Below are 23,223 nucleotides of genomic sequence, written 5' to 3' on the forward strand. Positions count from 1 at the left end.
TTGAATTATTGTAATTGAATGTAGTCGCCTTCTGACAGAGGAAGTCAGGTTCATTTTACTTCTTTAGGTGTGTACAGAGTCCCTCTGCTGGAGCATTTATGAATAGCTTGGGCACACATGAGCAAGAAGGAGGTTTGCCTTAAAAGTGTGTGCTTAAGAGTTTGACCTTCATATTCTCTCGTAGAAATAGTTGTGTGTAATGGCAAAGGAAGGAAACAGAAACAGAATCTTCCTCTTAATACTATGAAGTCCCTAAATGGCGAGCTTTTTCACAGTATAGAGTTTGGTGGCAAGTATGTATATTTCCTTTTTCTGATCTTTTAAAGAGCATGGTAATTTGATATTAGTGGGTTTTAAGTTTTGTATAGCTATAGAATGAAAAGCATCCTTTAAAAAATTATACCTCTGGACTTACTGTAATGACTCAGAAATAAGCATGCAAAGACTATAAGATTAACTGTATTTTTCAGTAGAGTTTATTTAAACATTCTTCACCATTCATGCATTTTTTTGCATGTCTCGTACATGCCAAGCACTGTGTTGTTAATGTGTTTGTTCTTCAACTCTACGACAAGGATCTGATAAAAATTGGATAGAATCTTACCTTCAAGCCATTCTAAAAGTGCTAAAAGTTATTTTTTACAAGCAGCCTAATAATCTTGTTGGGTGGGAGGAACCTGCATGTCACTAGTATTTCTATATCTTTTGTTGAAGTTCTTTTAGTGCCAGGAGGATTAAAATGCTAATAAGTGGAGAGTTCTATTTCCTTGAGAGGCAAAATCAATTAGCCAGCTCAGAAGTAAATAACTAGCTAATCAAGTGGTTTCAGATTTAAGTCTTCCAGGCCCAAGTTAGTATAATAAAGCATCAAGGGATACAAACTAGAAATCCTAACTCCTAAGAGGGGAAGCATCTACTCCAGCCAATGACTGACATGTGGGCTTCTCCACGCAGTTTGCCAGCTTGTCCTATTTTTTTTCCCCCCCAAAGAACCTGGTAATCTGAGTTTTTATATAAAAATTTTCAGGGCCAGGTGAAACCATCTACAGGCCACAAAATGAAGGCCAGTAGTTTACGAATTGGGAAGTAAACTTTCTGTTTGGTTGAAGGCAAGATAGTGAAGAAAATCTGAGGATTTGGGGATCTGAAATTGAGGAAAGTATCACAAACAAGGATAGTTTACTTTAAAAATTAAAGGTATTCTAATAATTTTTGGTTGTATGGGGGACAAATAGAAGCTTTATGTCAAGATTACTATTATTTCTTTTTCTGTTAATAAAAAAGCACTTCAGAAGTGTTCATTCCCTGGATATCTGTTAGTAGTGAAATACTTCAAATATTAGTGGAGGATATTTCTCTGAGTAAGTGGGGGCATTGACTGGGTCTTGGAAGATGTTTGTAGACCATGCAGAGATTTGGAAATGGGATATGGTCTCTATTTTTTTCTTTTTTTTTTTTAAAGATTTTATTTATTTATTTATTTGTCAGAGAGAGAGAAGGAGAGAGAGAGAGAGAGAGCGAGTGCACGGGAGAACACAAGCAGGCAGAGACAGAGAAAAAAGCAGGCTCCCCACTGAGCAAGGAGCCCGATGTGGGACTCGATCCCAGGACCCTGGGATCATGACCTGAGCCGAAGGCAGCGGCTTAACCAACAGAGCCACCCAGGCGTCCCTCTTTTTTTTTCTTAAGCTCAACATTTTCTATAACTAGAGCATTGATTTTCAATCTTTTAATTGCTATCTGTAAAGGAGCAGTGAAACTAATGTAGTGGGTCATTACCATTTTAACAAAAATTAAATAGAGAATAGAAAATGTAAGAGTATGATTTATGTAGTAAAAGTAAATATTGTTTCATGAAAATATTTACCATATGCTTATGTAACTATTACATATATTTATGTTATGTTTCTATAACTTTATCTAAAATTATTTACATGTATATGTGTAGTAGGTTGCAAGGTGAAAAATTTTTTACTGAGGGTCACTGTTAAAAATGTGAATAACAAAGGTTGATTATATATAGTAGGAAGAGCTTCCTATTTTCTCTAAAGATGCCTTTCCTCTTCCATATATGCAAGCCAGTAGGACACTGGCCTTTTGTCAAAATAACTGTGGTGGGCTTCAGCCCCTGAAAACGGTCTTGGACTGCCAGGAATGTAAAAGATACACAGGTTGTAATCTAAGTACTGCATATGCTTCCTATTTAATTTACAATCTTTTTTTTCTTTTCTGTAAGTAGATTTAATTTTTTTCTTATCAATCATTTCTAATAATCTATATTTTCATCTAACTTTTTCCCATCATTTTAGCAGTTCCAATTAGGCAGATGCTGTAAGTAGTAACAGGTATCAAAATAAGATGAGAGGCATTAGATATAACGATAGGATTTGTATTCATAGTACAAAATCATCATAAAATGGTGGTATGACTGTGCCCTTGCTCCTGCCCATGCATTGATTCCTGGAATCAGCTTTTTTTTGTGAAATCCTGGCTCTCTCCATTGGAGAATGGTATTTTGAAACCAGGTATGGGTGCTAGGTTTGCTGGTCCTGAGTGGTGATACCCAGTAGCAATGAGCACATCTAGCACCCATAACTTGGTTTCTATGTACTATTCACCTGATTCCAGGGCTGGGGCAAGGAAAGTAAAAGCCTGGAATATTGGGTGCCAGAGAATAAGGAAGTGCTCTAAGAATGATGGGGATATGTTAGAAGAACACAGAAACTAGCCTGGAGGGGTTACTTCCAGTCAAATTCAGAATAATTGAGCGTCAAAGTAAGTGTTCATAATGGATTATAACCATTAAATTAAAAACCCTGAGTTTGTGGTGATATAAATAAATCAGCAAATAAATTGAAAGTTTAATAAGGAGTGGGATAATTAAATAGTTTTCGAGTACCTTTCCAAAAAATACTTAATTATAAAGAAATAAAGTGGCTGCATGATAGAGAAACCCACAGACACTATCAGATGATCTAAGGTGATTAGTAATGTACAAGTGAAAACCATTTGCCCCCTAAAGTGAGGGGGTGATAAGAACACGGCATTACTTCTATAACATCAGAGAAACTCAAACTAGGACATTCTACAAAATAACTGGCCTGTAACATCTGAAGTATCAAAGCTTTGAAAATCAAAGGGACACTGAGGTACTGTTTTAGCTTGAAGGAGACCATAGACACATGGCAATTACATACAAGCCACTCTTAACAGAATTTGCTGTCAAGGACATTAATGAAACAGTTGGTGAAACTTGGGTGAGATCTGCGGATTAGAATATAATAATACATCTATATTCATTACCTCGTTTTGATGGCTATATTATGTAAGAGGAGATTCTTGTTTATAGAAAATATACACTAAAATATTTGGGTAATGGTAACTTATTCTTAAGTGGCTAGGAGGAGAAAAATGTTTTTAATCTCACCTACAACATTCCCGTAAGTTCGAGATAGCTCAAAAAGGAAGTTTTGACACATAAGTCTTGTATATTACAAAAGTTTTTATTTCCAGGGCTGTTGCAAAGAAGGTTCATAGTACAATCCATAAAATTAAGAAGGAGGGGAAGATGTCTGAGTGCTTGTTAAAAGCCTTGCTGAACTGTAAAACTTTTGAAGAACTAGAACATGTGGTAAGGAACTCTTTTAATGTTTTTTTTTTTTTTTTTAAGATTTTATTTATTTATTTGACAGAGAGACAGCAAAAGAGGGAACACAAGCAGGAGGAGTAGGAGAGGGAGGAGCAGGCTTCCTGCTAAGCATAGAGCCTGATGCGGGGCTCAATCCCAGGAACCCTGGGATCATGATCTGAGCTGAAGGCAGGTGCTTAACGACTGAGCCACCCAGGGTCCAGGGAACCCTTTTAATCTTTTTTTTTTTTTTTTTTAAGGATTATTTATTTATTTATTTATTTGAGGGACAGAGATCACAAGTAGGCAGAGAGGCAGGCTTGCTGCTGAGCACAGAGCCCAAGGCGGGGCTTGATCCCAGGACCCTGAGATCATGACCTGAGCCAAAGGCAGAGGCTTAACCCACTGAGCCACCCAGGTGCTCCTCTTCTAATCTTTTAATATAATACCTACCTAATTATATTATGATTTCGATCATTTTATAGTTAAATAAGATCTGGAAATAGAAAGCTAAAGGCATCAGCCATCATTATTTAATTCAATAAAGTGCTTATTCAGTAAATATCTATCAAATGCTTTTTTGTATGGTTTGCTAAGATAAATAATACAGACTTCTTGTCTCCAGGGCATTCTCAGTTGAGTGGGGAGACAAAGGAGTGTAGGTTATGGAATTGAGAATCCTAAAGGAGAGTGCTCAGCTGGAGGCCTAGCTGTGAGGGTCTTCAGCATGTAGTTGGTCTTTAGAACCATGAGAATGGAAGATTTCACTCTGGGAGAATTTGTGGATAACCAAGTCAGGATAGACCATTGAGGAACACTAACTTTTGAAGCATGGGTGGAGGAAGGGAGAACTGAAGAAGGAGACATGGAAAGAATGGTTAGGGAAATAGAAGAATCAGGAGTAATGACACCATGAAAAACTATAGGGAAGAGAGTCTGAGAAGAAGGTAATCATCATTTGTTAAGTAAATAAATGTAGCGGGAGATTTGGCAAGATAAGGACTGAAAAATGTATATTTGGTAAGTAGGGGATCATTGTGCCGCTTTGGGATACTGCTTTCAGCATGGTGTGAGGAGAGAAGCCCAATGGCTCAAGTTGAGGAGTGAATGTGTGTTAAGAAGTAGAAACATTATGTGTCGGTGGCTATTAGCTATTAGAGGAGCTCCCTTGGGTTGAGCAGAGGACCTTCTAGTCCTTATAATCCAGGCAGAGTTTTTAAGGTGAGTGACTACAAACAAATGACTAATGTGAAGTGAATAGAAAAGTGTAAAGAATCAGATAAGGAATGACCATCTTTGTTTAGCTGGTAGTCTCTGGTTAGTATTAATTCATCTCTGAAGGGAGAGGAAAGAGTTGAGAAAAGGATGTCTTTAGCATTCCCATCGTGTCTTCTAATTTTGTGTTTTAATTTTGACTTGCTTTTTAACTGAATGATATGGTATGTTTTTTGACTTTTTTTCCCCTTCTAGTCAGCTCCATATAAAACTGGGAGCAAAGGCACAAAAGCCCAAAGAGCTAAGCAGTTGGGATTAGAAGGAGCAGCCAAGACATTGCTTGAGAATCCAGGGGAGCTCAATCTGCTATCTTACATTAGACCCAATGTGAAAGGTACCAGCTTTACTTCAAGAGATTATCCTTGTTTCTTTTTCTTTTTCCTTTTTTAATTTGAAAACTATGTCAAAAAAATTGTTTCATTATGTAATGACTATACAAGAGTATTATAGCACATAAGGAATAAATAGCTCTAATAAAATAAACCCCTGTATACCTCCTGCCACCATTCAGCTTCCTCTTTTGATGAAGTGCCTGTTCTAGTCTTTTGCCCATTTTTATTGTGTTGTTTCTCTTTTTTTTAATTAATTTATAAGTACTTTTTAAGATAGTCTTTGTGTTATATGTATTACAGATCTTTTCTCCCAGTATGTAACTTCTTTTCACTTTCTTTATGCTGCCTATTAAATAAATAGAAAATAGAAGGTCTTAATTTTACTAGTTAGTTTATTAACCTTTTCAATTTTGCTAATCGTTTCTCTAAGATACTTGCTTTTTTTTTTCCTTTTTAGAGAAATTGCTTCATTTCCCAAGGTTTTAAAGAATGTCCTATATTGTCTTGTAAAACTTTGACTCTTTCTAAACATTTATTTCATTATAAAAGTCATCTGCTTTTTAAAAAGAATTTCAACAATTCTGACATAATTAGTTATAAAGTGAAGTTCTATTTCCACACTTCTACTCTCCAGGAGTAAAGGGTCCTTTTTCTGAAATGTATCTTCCTAACCTTTTATGTATGTATGCACAAGAATAAAAGAGATGGAAAGAGAGTAGGGGAGAGAGAATTTCTAAGAGAAACCCATGGAAAGTGACTACTGATACATGTCAAAATACATTGGTTTTATTGACAAAATAAGCCCTAGAGTGAGAGCTCTTTGAGGAAGAGTGGCTTTTTATAGGAGTGCTCTGACAGGATAGGATGGATGGGAAGATTGGTGCTCTCCTAAGTACTATGCTCATTCTAGTTTCTTTAGCCTTCTGTTTATTCTTTTGGCTAGGAGAACTAAGTGTCTATAGGGGGCAGTCTCTGATAAGAATATCCACATTCTGTACTACACTATAGAGAATGCTAGCATATTATAACCTGCTTTCATTTTAAACTATTCAGCAGTGTGAGTTTGCAATTAAAAGATTAAGGATGAGTGTCTAAAAATACAAATGTCTGTTCATATACAAATATACTCATCTTAATATTTGTTTTGAAAATGGCATTAATTGAAAGAAAAAGCACAGAAGTATTGAATTTAAAGATGGATTGAAATGAGTAAAACTCAAGTTTGTTTAATTTTTTAATGTCTATTTTTAATTGGATTTTCCAATGATGCAATTTTAATGTTTTACTAGTGGCTGAGACTGTAAAGCCAAGCATTAAGGTCAGCCACAGTGGGGACTTTCTTGCCCAGTGATAGTATGGTTTCTTAGAATCAAATACTGGAGTTTTCAGAATATCAGATACACAAAAGTGTATTGTCTGTTTTTACTCTTTTATGATTGATTTCCTTTCCTTTCACCTCCTTTGGTACAAAGTTTTCCTTAGTTTGCACACATACTGAGTTCCTACTGGGTAGGTTTGATAACTCTGCCTCTTTAAGGCATGGCTCTGTATGGTGATGCTCATGAACTACATGGCGATGGACACTTGGTGATACTTCTGATAATGGGGCTCCATCAGTGCTCAGTGCAGTTACGGAAGTACTAGCGCATATATTGAACTTCCTGTTTACTTTATTCCCTCCTCCTTTTACTCTGATCATAAATGTCGAAGAATTACAATTAATTCCAAACAAGTTAGATACTGGTTTTTAAGTTTGTTTGGATTGTTTTTTCTTTTCTCTGTCCCTTCATTGCTTGGGCTATACACATACTCATGATCATCCTCAATTCTCTTAGTTTTCTAAAGAAATATTTTTTATCATTCCTGTCATGTCTCAAAGAAATGTTTAAGAAACCAGCTATTTCACCGTGAAGTGGAGGACACCTCTTACTTGCCACAGACCAATAAGAACTTGGTCTGAATCAAAGAGATACACGTGCCACAAATGGACTATATCCTAGAATTTTCAGAATATCTCCATGTTGTTTAGAAGGAGGAGTAGCTGATTGCTCTGTTGTGTGGAATAAGAGGTATCCTTATTGCAGTTAAAGTGAAAAGAAGTGTTTGCCCTTCAATTTTCATTACAGTTGTGGAGCTTTGAAGAAACTGGCTGGGAAGTTTTTACTACAACAAAGGAGATACGATTTTCTGCTTCTCTGATCCTTATTTTCTCCTGATTTCATTGAGGTTCTAAACTTTTTGAACTCTTATTATTTTTGGCTGTCTTAAGCCCCAATGATCAATTCTGTGTGATGGAAAAAGATGCTTATTCAAACATACAAGATTCTTCCCAGTCCTTTCTCTTCCAAGTTGGGACTGAGAGGGAGGTAATATAATTTGGATGAGCTACCCAAGTGACTCTGATCATTTCTACCTCCCATTAGGAACCTCTGCTCTAGAGGTAGCTCAAGGTACCTCCCCAGCAGTGTTTTTTTGTTTTGTTTTGAACTTTAGTGGGTATCAAAATGATCTGGAATGCTCTGCAAGACAAAAATCCCCAAACTATACAAAATGTTGCTCTAGAGCTCTAGTGTAATTTTAATTATATAAGGTTTATTAATTATAAAAAATTTTCAAGTTGTATTTGCCAAAAATGATGGGGGCTTTTTAAAGGTCTCTTACTGTCATAATAAAATATGTAACTTCTTTTTTCTGTTCTCTCTCATTGATAATTCTCATTGGAGATACATTCCATCTTTACTTCTGACTTATTTCCTGGTATTTTTATTAAATTTTGTGTAATGATGCTGTAAGGTGCTTTGGAACTCCAGGAATTAGCGCATAGTGACTGGTTTTCTGAGATGAAGCCTGATAATAGGGAGAACCTCACCTGAATAGACATTTATTTACTGCTTACTATATGTCACAGCTGTTCTAGGTCCTTTACATATACAACCTTCTATCTCTCAAAAGTAATTCACTCCTGAAAATCCCCCTATAGGGAAACTCTCTTAAAATGTAAACAGAATTTGGGATGCCTGGGTGGCTCAGTTGGTTAAGCAGCTGCCTTCGGCTCAGGTCATGATCCCAGCGTTCTGGGATCGAGTCCCACATCGGGCTCCTTGCTCGGCAGGGAGCCTGCTTCTCCCTCTGCCTCTGCCTGCCATTCTGTCTGCCTGTGCTCTCTCGCTCTCCCTCTCTCTCTGACAAATAAATGAATAAAATCTAAAAAAAAAAAGGTAAACAATTTGTAGTAATTTTAATGGTTAAATTTCTTTAAAATAATTGTAGTTATTTTAATAGTTAGGATTAGTTATAACAAAATCCAACAAGGCATATCTCTTTTTTTTTTTTTTTAAAGATTTTATTTATTTATTTGTCAGAGACAGAGGGAGAGAGAGTGAGCGAGCACAGGCAGACAGAGAGGCAGGCAGAGGCAGAGGGAGAAGCAGGCTCCCTGCCGAGCAAGGAGCCCGATGTGGGACTCGATCCCAGGACGCCGGGATCATGACCTGAGCCGAAGGCAGCCGCTTAACCAACTGAGCCACCCAGGCGTCCCGGCATATCTCTTTATTAATGACTCCATAAGTCTGTCTTCTTACTCCCTTTGTCTTTTATATCTATTACTCATTAAAACTATGCTCTCAGAAAAACATTGTGATAGTTAGTGCTTGTGTATTTCAAACTTTAATACGAAAAGAAAAGCTTTAACGGATATAGAACTAAGACAAAATGGAAAAAAAGCAATGCAAATGATCTCTTTCAGTGTATATAGAAGTTGATATCACAGGGGCCATAATGTTCAAGAGTCACTGCTATAAATTAGCAAACCAGAAGCACTTGGAAAGAACTTAATGCACCATTGGTAGACAATTCAACTATGAAGATGAATGACATAATGGCTCTTGTTTGGTGCTCATGAGATTTGAGAAATTCAAATGGGTCATTAAAAATGTGAATAAATGCCTCATAAGTCAAAATAAGAATATCAACAAAATTACTTGTAAAGAGTAGTTTTTGTAACTGGTATGAAATAGTATACCTTAGGTTATAACTCTGCTAATACATATTTCCCATAGCACATTTATTCTTCATAAACACTTCATGAAGCAGGTGCTGTTATTCCATTTTTATAGGAAACTGAGGCACAGAGAGGTCAAGTAATTTTGTCCAAAGTTACACATTTGGTAACTGATGAAACTAGGATTTGACCAGGTGGCTGGCTCCAGAGCTGCATTTTTTTGCCACTAGGTTATATGGTATGTAAAGGTCTTGTGTTACTGCTTTAGAGACTTGTTATGTTTTTGCAGAGGTAAGCTAGTCACTGCTATGATACTTCTCTGTCTTAAGGTTTTCAATTTAAGGGTTTATTTCCACTGAAATAAATTTATTATGATTTAATTATCGACTTAAAAAACCAATCTGTAGTTCTTTCTTTGTTTTCCTCCTTACCCTTCTCCTAAAGGACTTTCAGCACTCCAGGATATTGAAACAGGAGTGCAGCATATTTTAGCAGACATGATTGCTAAAGACAAAGACACGCTTGACTTCATTCGGAAATTGTGAGTAACTCTTTTAGAGACTTTTCTGCTTTGTGGACTCATGCTGTTAAGGGTCATATGGTTAGTGCTAACACTAGTGTTCATTAAAATCTTTATTTTTAGACTCCTTTTTTGGTAGCAGAACTCTTTGTTCAAGCAACAGAACCCTAATATGTAAAACAGATAAAAGTAAAGTTGCTTTAATTGAATTCTAGGCAGGGAGCCTGGAACTCTGCCTGCTCATCCTCCTTATGCTGACACACCTCAGTGGAGGGCTCTGAGGAACAGTTGAAAAACCATTGCACTATACGATGTATGCTAGAGAGAGAGTCATATCCATTTAGACTGAGTGACATGCTTCTTAGACATACTGTGATGTATGTACTTTACATGTATTATAATATCTCATTTCTGGTATTAATAAGTGATTGAGTTAACTTGAGAATGCTTAATATCAGGTATAGATAAAAGTGCTGACCTCAAAATGAATTTCAGCTGATGGAGAGAGCTGCTTATCCATGGTATCATGGTCCATTTATAAGAGATTAAAACCTCATGACCTAGGCCCTACTTGGGCTTTTGGATTTTATGCCTCATTAAAAAAAGATATTATCTTAAAACCCTATTTTAATATGTTTTTTAGCTGTGTATCAGCAGAGAAGACAGGGTCTTGCCAGCAGTTTGCTCTTATTTCTCCATATCTCTGAGGTGTGCAGAGAGGAAAGTTAGAGATGAATCAGTTGACTGCAGTGACTTTTCAGGGTTTTTGTTAATACAGGGAGAGAAGTTTCCTATTTCCTCAGTAATAGTAATTCTTAGTAGGAATGAGTTAAAGGAAGAGAATCGCCTAGGTTTAAATGTGTTTATAAGTAATTATCCTCCCAAAATTTGTTTCAGTTTTATACAGCCTCCCTGGAAGCTGTCCTGCCATATCCTCGTTTCCCTTCTTTTTAGCTTTTACATGGCTCTGACTGCCTAACTCAGTGGTTAGAAAAGGTTGATCTCTAGAACAGAATTATTGATCTGGTATTTGTAGTTTTGGTCTCTTACATGACTGCAGATGAACTGATTTAGGCCTTGCATAGGAGGATTGGGTTGAGATATATAGATAGATAGATAGATAGATAGATATGGAGGACCTGTGCTAGCAGAGTCCTCTTTTCATGGGTCAATACGTTTTTATACTTGGGCATCATTAAAAAAAAAATCTCATTTGGTAATAGCAGAAATTTTTTGCTAACATTATTTCCATATAATGTGTTTCTTTACTAACGCACATATTAATAACTGCTTGCTTTTTGAATATTTGTTTATCTGGACAGGTGCCAAAATAGGTATATTTGTATCCAATCATCTCTGGCAAAGGTGTCCTCAAAAAAAGTAAATGAGAAGGATGTTGATAAGTTTCTGCTGTACCAGAATTTTTCATGCAACATAAGAAACATCCAGCATCATCAGGTAAATAAAGAAACTGCTTATCAATGCTGATAGTAATAATAATGATGATACTTTGGATTTGCCTATTACTTTACTTATTAAGGAATTGAAGAATTTTAAGGCAACCATTTTCTTCTTTTTTTTTTTCATATAAATTCTTATAATGTCCCATTTTTCCCATTTCACAATTGCGGAACTTAAGACCCAGAAAAGTTAATAAAACTGAGTATTATTAGCAGAGTTGACAATATACCACTTCAGATATCTTGACATTTTGGCTGGTGATCTTTCATAGTAGACTTTGCTTCTCACTGTGCTTGGCTTTGAGCTCAATACTGGATCTTTTCCTTATGACATACAAATTAGAGATAATCTGATTTAGAATAAAGTGTGAGATCTCACTTAGTTGTGTAAATTATAGTTATATATTTCTGTCCCTTAATATCATTTTTCAGTTTACTAATTTTTTCCTAATTGCTATATCTACAATGTGGAAAGTGGCTTTTATGTCATATAGGGGGGAAAAGATGATTTACAAACTGAAAATAAAATAATACTGGCTTTACATTTACTTAATTTTACCAGTGTTCTTTATTTCTTTGTATGCTTTTGAGTTACTGTCTACTGTCCTTTCATTTCTACCTGAAGGACTTCCTGTAACATTTCATGTAGGGCTGGTCTACTAGTGACAGACTCCCTCAGTGTTTATTTCTAAGGTCTTAAAATTTGTTTTTTTGAATTTATTTTTAATTGTGGTAAAATGCTAATGTATTTAACTTATAACTTTACCATCCTAACCATTTTTAAGTACATAGTTCAGTAATGTTAAGTATATTTACATTGTTGTGCAACCAATCCCCAGAACTTTTTCTAGGTGTAGAATTCTAGGTTGACAGTTTTTTCTTTCAGCTCTTTGATTTTATCATCCCACTGTCTTCTGGCCTCCATGGTTTTGATGAAGTATCAGCTATTAAACTTACCAAGTCCCTAACACATGATGAATTACTTCTCTTACTTCTTTCAGGATTCTCTGGCTTTAGGTTTTGACAGTTTGATTATAACGTGTCTCACTGTAGATCTCTTTGAATTTAATCCTTCTTAGGGTTCATTCTGATTCTTGGATGTGTTGGTTGTTTTTTATCAAAACTGAGAAATTTGGGTCATTATTTTTTCAAATATTCCTTCTGCCTCTTTCTTCTGTCCTGGGTCTCCTGTTATACATACGTTGGTATACTTGATAATGTCCCACAGGTTTCTTGAGCTGTTTCTTTCTTTCTTTTTTTCTTTCTTTTTTTTTTTCTTTTTCTTCTCAGACTGAATAATCGCAATTGACCTATCTTCAGGTTTGCTGATTCTTTCTTCTCCTTGCTCAAATGAACTATTGAACCTTTCAGTAAATTTTTCATTTTAGTCATTGTAGTTCTCAGCTCAGAATTTCTATTTGGTTTCTTTTTGTAATTCTCAGCTCTTTATTGATATTCTGTTTGTTGAGACCACAGTCTCCTGATTTTTTTTAAGTCTCTGTCTGTGATTTCCTTGAACTCTGAGCATATATAAGATAGTTGATTTAAAGTGGTCTGGTCGGGGCGCCTGGATGACTCAGTGGGTTAATCCTCTGCCTTCAGCTCAGATCATGATCTCAGGGTCCTGGGATCGAGCCCCACATTGGGCTCTCTGCTCAGCAGCAAGCCTGCTTCCCCCACTCTCTCTGCCTGCCACTCTGCCTACTTGTGATCTCTCTCTCTGTGTCAAATAAATGAAATCTTTAAAAATAAAATAAAATAAAATAAAGTGGTCTGGTAAGACCAATGACTGAGTTTCTTCAGGGATAGTTTCTGTTAGTTTCTTTTTTCCTGTAAATGCGTCATACTTTCTTGTTTCTTTGCATGTCTTATAATTTTATATTAAAAACTTGACATTTTGAATATTATAAGTTGGCAATACTGAAATCAGATCCTCCCCCTCCCTCAGTATTTGTTGTTGCTGCTGTTGGGGATTTTGTTGTTTGTTTAGTGCCTTGTAAACTATTTTTGAAATATCTTTATTCTTTGTTGTGTGATCACTGAAATCTCTTCCATTAGCTTAGTGGACCGCTAGTTATTTGATAGAGATTTTCATAATGCCTACATAGGCAAAACAAAAAAATACATTCTCCTAGTTCTTGCGGATTGACTCTTGGGGGGTAATCCTTCCACATTAGTATAGCAAGGCTGTTTACAGCTTTGCCCTTAACCTTCACTTCCTGTTTGCATGGTGCCCAAAGGTTAGTCAAAGGTGAAAGCTTAAGGTCTTTTCAGAACATGTGTCTAGACCCAAGCATGCATACAGACTCCCAAGATTCTCTGATTTGTGGAGGAACTTTAAAAAGCCCCTTTCCCCTCAAGTATCTAATATTTAAGCTTCTCTATCATCCAGGTTTTTTGGTCTGTTTGACTATAATCCCTGTAACAACCTGCTGTTGTTCCTTACCCCTCAACACTGTGACTAATTTATTTGCCTTTAAAAACTTTTGACAAATGCCACTGAAAGAAATGGCTTCTGTCCTGGGGAAACTCTGAGACAGGCAAAACAAAGGCAAGCCCTTGAGTCCATCCTTCAGGGAACCATGAGATAGATCAGAACACACAATCACAAATTTTTGAGAATAAAGTCCATGTTGCTCCCTTTGGCACTAGCAACCTGTGCTAGGGATGTATGAGCCACTGCTCATCTGCAGAGTAGAGGATGGCAAATGGGTAAATTAATTTTCTTTAAAAGTTCCTCTGATGGTTGTAAGCTTTTTGTTAGGTCCCAAAGTTCTGAAAAGGTTGATTTTGACAGTTTTGGTCAGTTTGTTACTGTTGTAGAGGGATAGACTTTTGGAGTTCCCTTCTTTATCGTGTTGGTGATGTCACACCTAACAGCATCTTTAAAGTGTGCTAACAGTCCTTGCTCTATTCCAAGACCAGAATGTGGCTTTACCATAAACTGTCTTTCTTTATCTTGTTTAATGGTTTTTAGGTTTAAGTTTACTGTGGTATCAGCATTGCAACCTGTATTTTCTTAATGGAAATCGCTTCCTCCCTTGTTTTAATCTTAGCCCTACAGTTACATGAAATGCTTGCCTTTAATCCTTTTGCCAGAACTTTCCAGTCTTTTGCTGTGATGAAGCTTATTCTTTAGTCCAGTAGGGAGTTGGCCAAGCTTTGCTGTAGAGGACCAGAGAATAAATTCTAAATTTTCTGAGCCAGCTAGCTTTTGCTGCAGTTACACAACTGCCATTGCAGCTGACAGTAGTCATAGATAATATAGAAACAAGGGCGCATAGATTTTAATTGAATTATATTTATGCAAGCAGAGGTTTGACTGGATTTGGCCCATGGACCATAGTTTACTGACTTCTGTATTTCTCAAGGAGGATGTATGTGTACAGTATTCTCTGAGTTTTAACACATTCACAGTTGTTTCCAATGGGTTTGATACATGAACCCCTTAGATCAGTATAATATGTTTTGTTTTTACTTTCTTTCTTTAACTTTCTTAAATATGTTGGTCTGTTGTTGCCTTGCTTTATATGTTGCTTGAGAGAAATCAGATGGCAATCTAGTTCTTTTCTCTAGAAATGCCAAAGATGTAGGTCCATGTTGTTTTATTTTCTTTATTAAGGTTTCATAGGAAGATGAGGGGGAGATTTGGGATCAAGAGATTGCCAGTGTTCTCCAAGCCTGGACGTCCTCAGTATGGCATTTTTAAAATTAATTTTTCCTTCCATCTGCATTTTACTGTTTAAAGAAAAGATAATGAAAAAAATTAGAGTGCATTACCTTTCATGTGATATTTTCCATCATTACAACTATTAATTTTTTAACTTAAACAGTGATATACAGACGTGAAAAGGTTTTTGTTTGTTTGGTTTAAGGTAACATGAAGAGTCATCAATTATCCCAAAATTTTTCTTGGACACTTACTATATATTGGTTCCTACTTGTATGGAGGTGACATGGCCTTTGCTCTTATTAGTTTTAAGAGTTACCTATCTGTTCTAGATCTAATTCTTTTATGTGATAAATGATTTGCAAAGCTTTTCTCCCATGCTGTGTATTCTTTTTTTACTTTCTGAATGGTGTCCTTTGATGTGTAATTTTATTGAAGTCTAGTCTATTTATTTTTTCTTTTGTTGATCATGCATGTAGTGTTACATGTAAGGTGTTACCTAACTCATAGTCATGAAGAATTTCTCTTACATTTTTTCCTAAGAGTTTAATAGCTTTATGTCTTATGTTAAGGTCTATGACCAGTTTTGAGTAATTTTTGTGTATGAGGATGTAAAGGAGTCCAGCTTCATTCTTTTGAACATAGCTATCCAGTCATCCCAGCATCACTTACTGAAAAGACTGTTTTTCCCAATGAATTGTCTTGGCATCCTTGTTGAAAATCAATTGATTGTAGGTGTATGGATTTATTTCTGAACTCTTAGTTTTATTCTGCTGATCTATGTGGCTGTCCTTATGCTAGTAGTACACACTTGTGATTACTATAGCTTTGTAATAAGTTTTGAAATCAGAAGGTAGGAGTACAACTTTTTTCTTCTTTTTCAAGATTGAATCTGGGTCCCTTGAATTTCTATATGACTCTTAGAATTTGTCAATTTCTGCAAAGAAACTAGGTGAGATTTGGTAGAAGTGCTTTGAATCTGTAAATTATTTGGGGTAGTATTTCTATTTTAGCAATAATTAAGATATTGCTAAACATGGGATATTTTTCCATTCTTTCAATTTCTTTTAGCAGTGTTTTGTAGTTTTCAGAGTGTGTGTTTTCCACTTCCTTTGTTATATTTATTCCTGAGTATGTTACTCCTTTTGGTGTTATGGTAAATGAGGGGTTTTTTTTTGTTTTTTGTTTTTTTAGAATGCTTATTGCTAGTGTATAGAAATTGATTATCCTGCAATCCTGCCAAATTCTTTATTAGTTCTAATAGTTCTATAGTGAATTCCTTAGGGTTCTCCATATATAAGTTCATATTATATGCAAATTGGGATAGTTTTCTTTCTTTTCAATCTAGATGTCTTCTATTTCTTCTTCTTGTCTAATTGCCCTGGCTATAACCTCCAGTATGATGTTGAATAGAAGTGGCAAGAGGAGACCCTTGTTATTTTAGAGGGAAAGTATTCAGTCTTTCACCATTAAATATGATACTATCTGTGGGGTTTTTATGTGATCTTTATCACATTGAAGAAGTTGTTTTCTTTTTCTAGTTTGTTGAGTGTTTTTGTTGTGAACAAACCTGGAATTTTGTCAAATATTCTTTCTGCATCTATTGTGTAAGAAGATTGTATGACTTTTCTTTTTTATATTATTGGTATGATATATCATGTTAATTGATATTTGGTTGTTAAACCAACCTTTTATTCCTGGAATAAGTCCCTCTTAGTCCTAGTGTGTAATCCCTTTTATATATTATGGATTTATATATTTATGGATATATATACATATATATATATATAAAATATATTTTATATATTTTATATATTTTTTTAATTGAGGATTTTTATATTTGTATTCGTAAGAGAGAATGGTTTTCATTTTTGCAATGTTCTTGTCCGGTTTGGGTATCAGGGTAAATGGAGTTGAGAACCTTTTTCTTCTATGGTATATTTTAGAAGAGTTTGGAAGAGTTGGTATATTTTAGAATAATTGATGTTAATTTTTTAAATGGTTGCTAGAATTCTGTGGTGAAGCCATCTGGGCTTGGACATTTTCTTGTGGGAAAATTTTAAATTACTAATTTAGTCTTCTTTACTTATTGTAGATCTTTTCAGATTTTCTGTTTCTGTTTTATTCTGTTTTGGCAGACTGTCTTTTTAAGAATTTTTCCATTTTATTTAAGTGATATAATTTGACATATGTTATTCATAGTATTCTTATGATCCTTTTTATTTCTATAACTTCCATAGTAATGGCCCCTCGTATTTTTGATTTTGGTAATTGGAAAGCTCCCCCCTTTTTTCTTGGTTTAGTGAAAGGCTTTTCAATTTTGTGATGTTTTCAAAAAAAAATTTTTGGTTTTGCTAGCATTATTTTGTTGTTTTTCTGTTCTTAATTTTTCCCATGTTCTTTATTATTTCCTTTATCCTACTTGCTTTGGGTTTGTGTACACTTCTTTAAAGGAATGTTTTTAATGTATCTTAAGACATTTGCTTTAAAGGAATGTTTTTAATGTATCTTAAGACATTTGCTTAAGAGACAGACAACCTGATCTGATTTTAAATTTTTATTTCACCTGTTATCTTTGTTATTTGGGATAAATTAGTTTAAAAAATTAATATGTAAAGTGAAGATAATATATATCCCCCTGTTAGCTTTGAAAGTTAAATGAGATAAATATTTAAAGGGCTGAGATAGTCCTCACAATTAGTAAATGCTTAATAAATGACAACAGTTAGTAGTTACTATTCCACTTGGGAATTTGCATGCATCCTTATCTTAGCAATATATTCTCACAAATATAGAAAGAAAATTTTGTAACTCCGGGTGATCAAAAATTTTTGATTAATCAAATCTGAAAAGATTTTTAGATCACCAAAGTCTCTTCCTGTGAATGTCATAGGCTTTGTACCTGTATTTTATTTAAAAAAAGACTTTTTGAAAAAAGTTTAAAGAAATGATTATTTTTAAATACATGTTTGGTAAATAAATTAATAAAAAATTGATACAGCTGTAGGCTGGATAACCACTCTGTTTATTTCACCAGTGTTGACTGGTTAAATTGACCATTTACCTATTTAGTAGATCATCAGTCTTTGCTATATATGTGTGCATTCAGATTCTGGCAATTAACCGTGGAGAAAATTTGAAGATACTGACTGTCAAAGTCAACATTTCTGATGGAATAAAGAATGAATTCTGCAGGTGGTGCATCCAAAACAGGTCTGTTTATAGAGGTTTACAGAATTTTCTGTCTTCCATTTCTAACATACCATACTGAGATCTATATGTACTGATACGGGAAATTGTCCATTCTGTTAAACAAATAGATACTGACAGACAATGGATATGTGTCCTTTTTACATTAAAAAAGTAGAAATGTTGTGTATGTTTAAATAGGAAACAGGATATATTAAATATTAAAATAAATTATTAATAGTGGTTATCTCTCGGGAAAGGGACTTTTACATTAATACTTTTTTGTACCATTAGAACCATATACAGAGTGTTTTCTCTTATGAAAAGCTAAATTAACAAAAACATAGTGCATATGGCATATCTGTAATCTTTTGATCATTAAGGATAATTGAAACAATTTATTAGATATGACAATATAAGTCTCTAAACATAGATGCAATTTACTTAAAAGTTTTGTACATTAAGGATGATTGAAACAACCATTAAGTTTATTGGATATTTCAGAGAATTGTCCAAACATATAACTCTTTATTATTTTCATTTGCTAAGGGAACATTTTAAAATAGCACTACAGATTTGTATAGAACTCCTAACTTTTAGTTTTGACTTTTCAGAGTGTATTTGATCCTTACAATAATCTGTTCAGTGAGTAGAGCAGATTTGTAGCTGCCATTTGACCAATGAGAAAATTGGTGCAAAGGTAAAAAAGCTTGCCTAGAAGTTACGACGTGTAGATTTGGGGTATGCCCCTCAAAAGCTAGTTCTGTGTAACCTTAATTTAGGGAGATTGCTGGGAAAGCTCTCTGAAGAGGTGGATGAATTTTTCTTTGGGAGGAACAAGTGCTATATTTTTTGGAAGTTAGCTCTCTTGTCCAATATTGTTCTTTCATCAATTGATTGGAAACCAGTTTGCCAAAATCCAATTCCATGAAGGATCAGCTTGTTTAATGACCAAATAATGCTAACCAAGGACCCATCAAGTGAAACAACTATGTCAATATTAGTCAGTACATAAATTGTAAAAGCCATATAAACCAATTATGTTATATCCATTCAGTGGAATTCTATGCAGCCATCTTAAGAAAGTTGAGATAGAGCTAAAATTGAGATATAAATATGTCTTATTAAGTTAAAAGACGGTTTATAATTAGTATTTATAGAATGGTCTCATTAATGGCAAAAAATAGGTCTCTCTGTATGTGTAAGAAGATTTTTGAAAAAATAGAGATGATCTATTTCATAGCTCTTGTGTGAGATTTTAATTTTCTGTTGTATAGTCCCCTGTAGAGTTTTCTTTAAATGAATGCTTATTTCTTGTGTAAACAAACAAATTTTGTTAAAAATAAAAGGAAATAAATACCTAAAAGATATTATAGATTTAAACAATTGTATAAAGAAATTAGATAATTTTAATTTAAAATATGATGAAGTTCCAAGAGAGTTTCATAAAAAGAACAAAATCCTAGAAATGGATATATCTAAGTTTGAATTCCAGTTATATGACTTCTTATTCTTGTGACTATGAGCACATTACTTAATTTCTTTCAGTTTCCTTATTGTCAAAGTGATGAGTAATACCTTTTCACAGATTTAAGAGAATTAAATGCTATTCCATGTAATTGTGTAGCCTTCGGTGGTATCTTGCTACTATAAGTGGGATTGCTGTATGAAACTCCTTTTTAGAAATGGCCTTTGTAAATAGATCACAGTAAATTGGAGACAACTTCTAATTTTCCTATGAATGTTCATAATACACAGTATCAGAGTCTGTAGTTAAGGCACTTATTATTTAGGCTTTAAACTGTTACCTTCACACTAAATAAATGTTAAGGAATGATTTCCTTGGAGAGATATAAATGGTTTTTCTTGGCTCATCTATATTTTATTTCATTCAGTTCTCCTCCAGTTGAATCATTAATATTATGTGACTTAAGCTATACATTACTATGGTATAGTGATACAAGTTTCAGTTACATTCTAGAAGTTTCTCTTCATATAGATAATTGAAGAAACTCTTCTATGGGAACTAAAGAACTACAACAAGAGCCAGCTAAAATACTTCTGGGAACCAAAGAACCATTCTCAAGGCATTGTTTTCATTTTTTAAACACATTTGAATGACTGGAGATACTCAAATCTTTTCTTCTTCCTCCTCCTCTTTTTTGTTTTACTCTCTTTGTCCCTACTTCTTCCACCTTTCTCATGTATTCATTTATTCAGGTTTATGCTAGATGCTGGAGATTCACCTATAAATCAGACAGATATGTTGCTTGTCCTTGGTGACAATGTAGTTTAATGGAGAAGAGCCTGAGCAAATAGTTAAAGAGTATTTTAAAGGGCAAGTGCCGTGTTTCATGAGTTTGTAACAGGGAGCCCTAATGTAGTCTGGATTTTGTGCATGTGTAGGTCAGAGACAGAAGGAGACGAACAGGAAGCAATAAGAAATGAGGATTGACTTGTAGGCATTGATCAGATCATACTTAATTTTCTAGACAGGGCAAGGATTTTATTCTTAAGAGTAATGAAAAGCCAGTAAAGGGTTTAAACAGAGGATTGTCATGATCACTTTGTATTTTAAGATCACTCTGGCTGCAGTATAGGGAATTATTTGGAAGGAACCCAGAGTAGATGTGGGGGCAGGAGCTAGATTTGTGAAAAACTATTGAAGCTTCCAGAGGGATTGGGCAAACAATATTAAGGATTTCTGTGTTTCTCCTACTAGCAATGGGGGAACCTAAGTTTGGTCTTCAAGGGCATGACCCCCAGCAGATATCCAACACATACATTTAAAAAATCACTCCAGGGGCGCCTGGGTGGCTCATTGGGTTAAGCCTCTGCCTTTGGCTCAGGTCCTGGGATCGAACTCTACATCAGGCTCTCTACTCAGCAGAGAGCCTGCCCCCCCCACCCCCTCCACCCTCGCCGGCTGCCTCTCTGCCTACTTGTGATCTCTGTCAAATAAATAAATAAAATCTTAAAAAAAAAGGGTCTTCTGGCCTCTAAGGATTATCTTCCAGGCATATTGTCCCATGACCCAGGACTGTGTTCTCTCCTAACTTGCCAAGCTCCATACCATGCTGTATAAGACCTTTAATGATCTGGCCACTTCCATATTTTCTAGCCCCATCTTCCTCCCACCTGATCCTGACAGTTATACTCTAGCAGTACTAGTCTTCTTGAAAGGACTCATTATGTTCTTTCATGCCTGTATGCTTTTCCATGTGCTATGGTTTCTTACGGTACGCTTTTTTTTCTGGGTCTTGTTTGGTAAAGCACAATTCATTTTTTAAAACCCATCTCACATGTTTCTTCTGGGACGTCTTTCATGACATTGGGTTCTCCAAATTAATAATAATAACAACAGCAATAACAGTAACAACAGTAGTATTAATTGTAATGTTAATAATGGATGTCTGAATCATCTACTCCTTCCTAACCATCATGCTTTCGGGAGAAGGTGACAGTAGTGAGTAACAGGGATTTGAGTGGAAGGATGTATGTCTTGAAAGCACTTTCATTCAAATTTAAAAAACTGTTCTACTCAGATAATAACCTTCTGTGGCAAGGATTCAATTAGGTGTTACTATGAAACGTTGCTTAAATGTTTGTCCACTGAAATTTAGTTTATTTCCTACCCAGAATAAGTAAGAGAGATGAGAGTGTTCCAAGGGTATATTAATGGTTTATTTTATTGTGATTTATAAAATAGATATTTTATTAATGGTTTCTCAAGGGTCGTTGAAGGGCAAGGGCAGAGATGCTATAGATGGATGGAAACATGGAAGGGCTTGAGCAAATTTGTCCTTTTTAGCTTGTGTTTTTCTTACTGTTCTTTATCCAGTGCCCACTGCCATTCAGTTCTCTGACATTTATATCCATCGGCATGCATTCAGATACACTGCGTTATAGAGCACTGTAGCCTGAGCAGTAGAATGAGTTCTGCTAAGGAATGGCAAGAGGCAAAGGTTAAAATAGAGTTCCTCCTTTGCTCAGTTTGCTTTAATTCAGGAAGAGATCAAGGAATAGGCAAAGAAGGTTACATGTTGTCTTAGCTTTGCTGCCATAACAAAATACCATAGACTGAGCAGCTTAAACAACAGAAATTTATTAACTCCTAGTTCTGGAGGTCATAAAGTCCAAGGTCAAGATACATGCTGATTTGGTTCCTGGTGAGAACCCTTTTCTTGGTGTGTGGACTGCTGCCTTCTCACTGTGTCCTCACCCTGCTGGCAGAGAGGGGGATAGAGAGAGGGTAGGGTCTCTGATTTTTTCTTCTAAGGGCACTAATCCCATCATGATGGCCCTGTCAGGATACCTCTAATCCTAATTATCTCCCAAAGGCCCCATCTCCAAATATAATGTCATTGGGGGTTGGGGCTTCAACATACTAATTTTAGGGGATATAATTTAGTTAATAGCAGTGCGTTTGTTGTTTTCTGGTGACTTTCTTATGTCTTAAGATTTTCACCATTAATAATAATGGTCTGGAGACTTTTCCCAGAAGAAGAAAGGTTTTTCCTCCCTTACGTTTTCTATGTGACTGTGGTTACCAGGTTTTTAAAAATAAGAACTCCAGATGTCATAATAATAATTTCCAGACATTACAGTCTTTCCTCACAGATTATGTTACTTTGGCTTCAATAAAGTTTTTCCCCCTTTTCTGTTCCACTTCCTCTCCCCTCTTCTAGGAGTCCTTTCATGCTCTTATTATTACTACATGGGTTTTAGTGTAGGCTTTTCTTTTTTGCAGGTGGAGACCACGTGGCTTTGCAAGGCCAGAGTTAATGAAGATCTTACACAATTCACTCGATGATTCTTTCAAACGCCTTATTTATCCTCTCCTCTGTAGAGAGTTCAGGTACGTATCTTGTCGTAGTTAATTTTATGCACTGTTTATTATTATTTATGGTAATAGGCCCATTAAAGCCTGATGTAAATATTCATTGACCCATTAACCCATCCGAAGAACTGAGTCAGGATCACAAAGCAATTATATAGTTAAGCCTAGAGTTCAGTCTGTAGAGGCATTCACATGTATAAACCACAAAACAGAGGTCTTAATTTTTTCAAATCTTGACCAGTTAATGTGTATCCCTTCCAGTCCTATAGTACCAGTTTTGCAGATTGACAGCCAGGACAAATGAATGGT

At 35.3% G+C, this 23,223-nt stretch overlaps 1 protein-coding gene across 1 annotated transcript in view; it reads left to right on the top strand.

Moving 5' to 3' along the window:
* LOC116862912 (S1 RNA-binding domain-containing protein 1-like) overlaps positions 1 to 23,223 on the top strand; it is a gene marked incomplete at its 5' end in the record, with an annotated part of 105,967 nt that overhangs the window by 16,859 nt on the left and 65,885 nt on the right. Inside the window, 6 exons of the mRNA XM_032850367.1 lie at positions 3,514 to 3,631; positions 5,099 to 5,237; positions 9,680 to 9,776; positions 11,078 to 11,213; positions 17,995 to 18,098; positions 22,825 to 22,932. Coding sequence (XP_032706258.1) covers positions 3,514 to 3,631; positions 5,099 to 5,237; positions 9,680 to 9,776; positions 11,078 to 11,213; positions 17,995 to 18,098; positions 22,825 to 22,932 — 702 coding nt within the window. The remainder of the gene's footprint in view (positions 1 to 3,513; positions 3,632 to 5,098; positions 5,238 to 9,679; positions 9,777 to 11,077; positions 11,214 to 17,994; positions 18,099 to 22,824; positions 22,933 to 23,223) is intronic.

The sequence above is a fragment of the Lontra canadensis genome, unplaced genomic scaffold (assembly GCF_010015895.1).
Source record: "Lontra canadensis isolate GAN:19392208 unplaced genomic scaffold, GSC_riverotter_1.0 scaffold377, whole genome shotgun sequence".
Lineage (NCBI taxonomy): Eukaryota > Metazoa > Chordata > Mammalia > Carnivora > Mustelidae > Lontra > Lontra canadensis.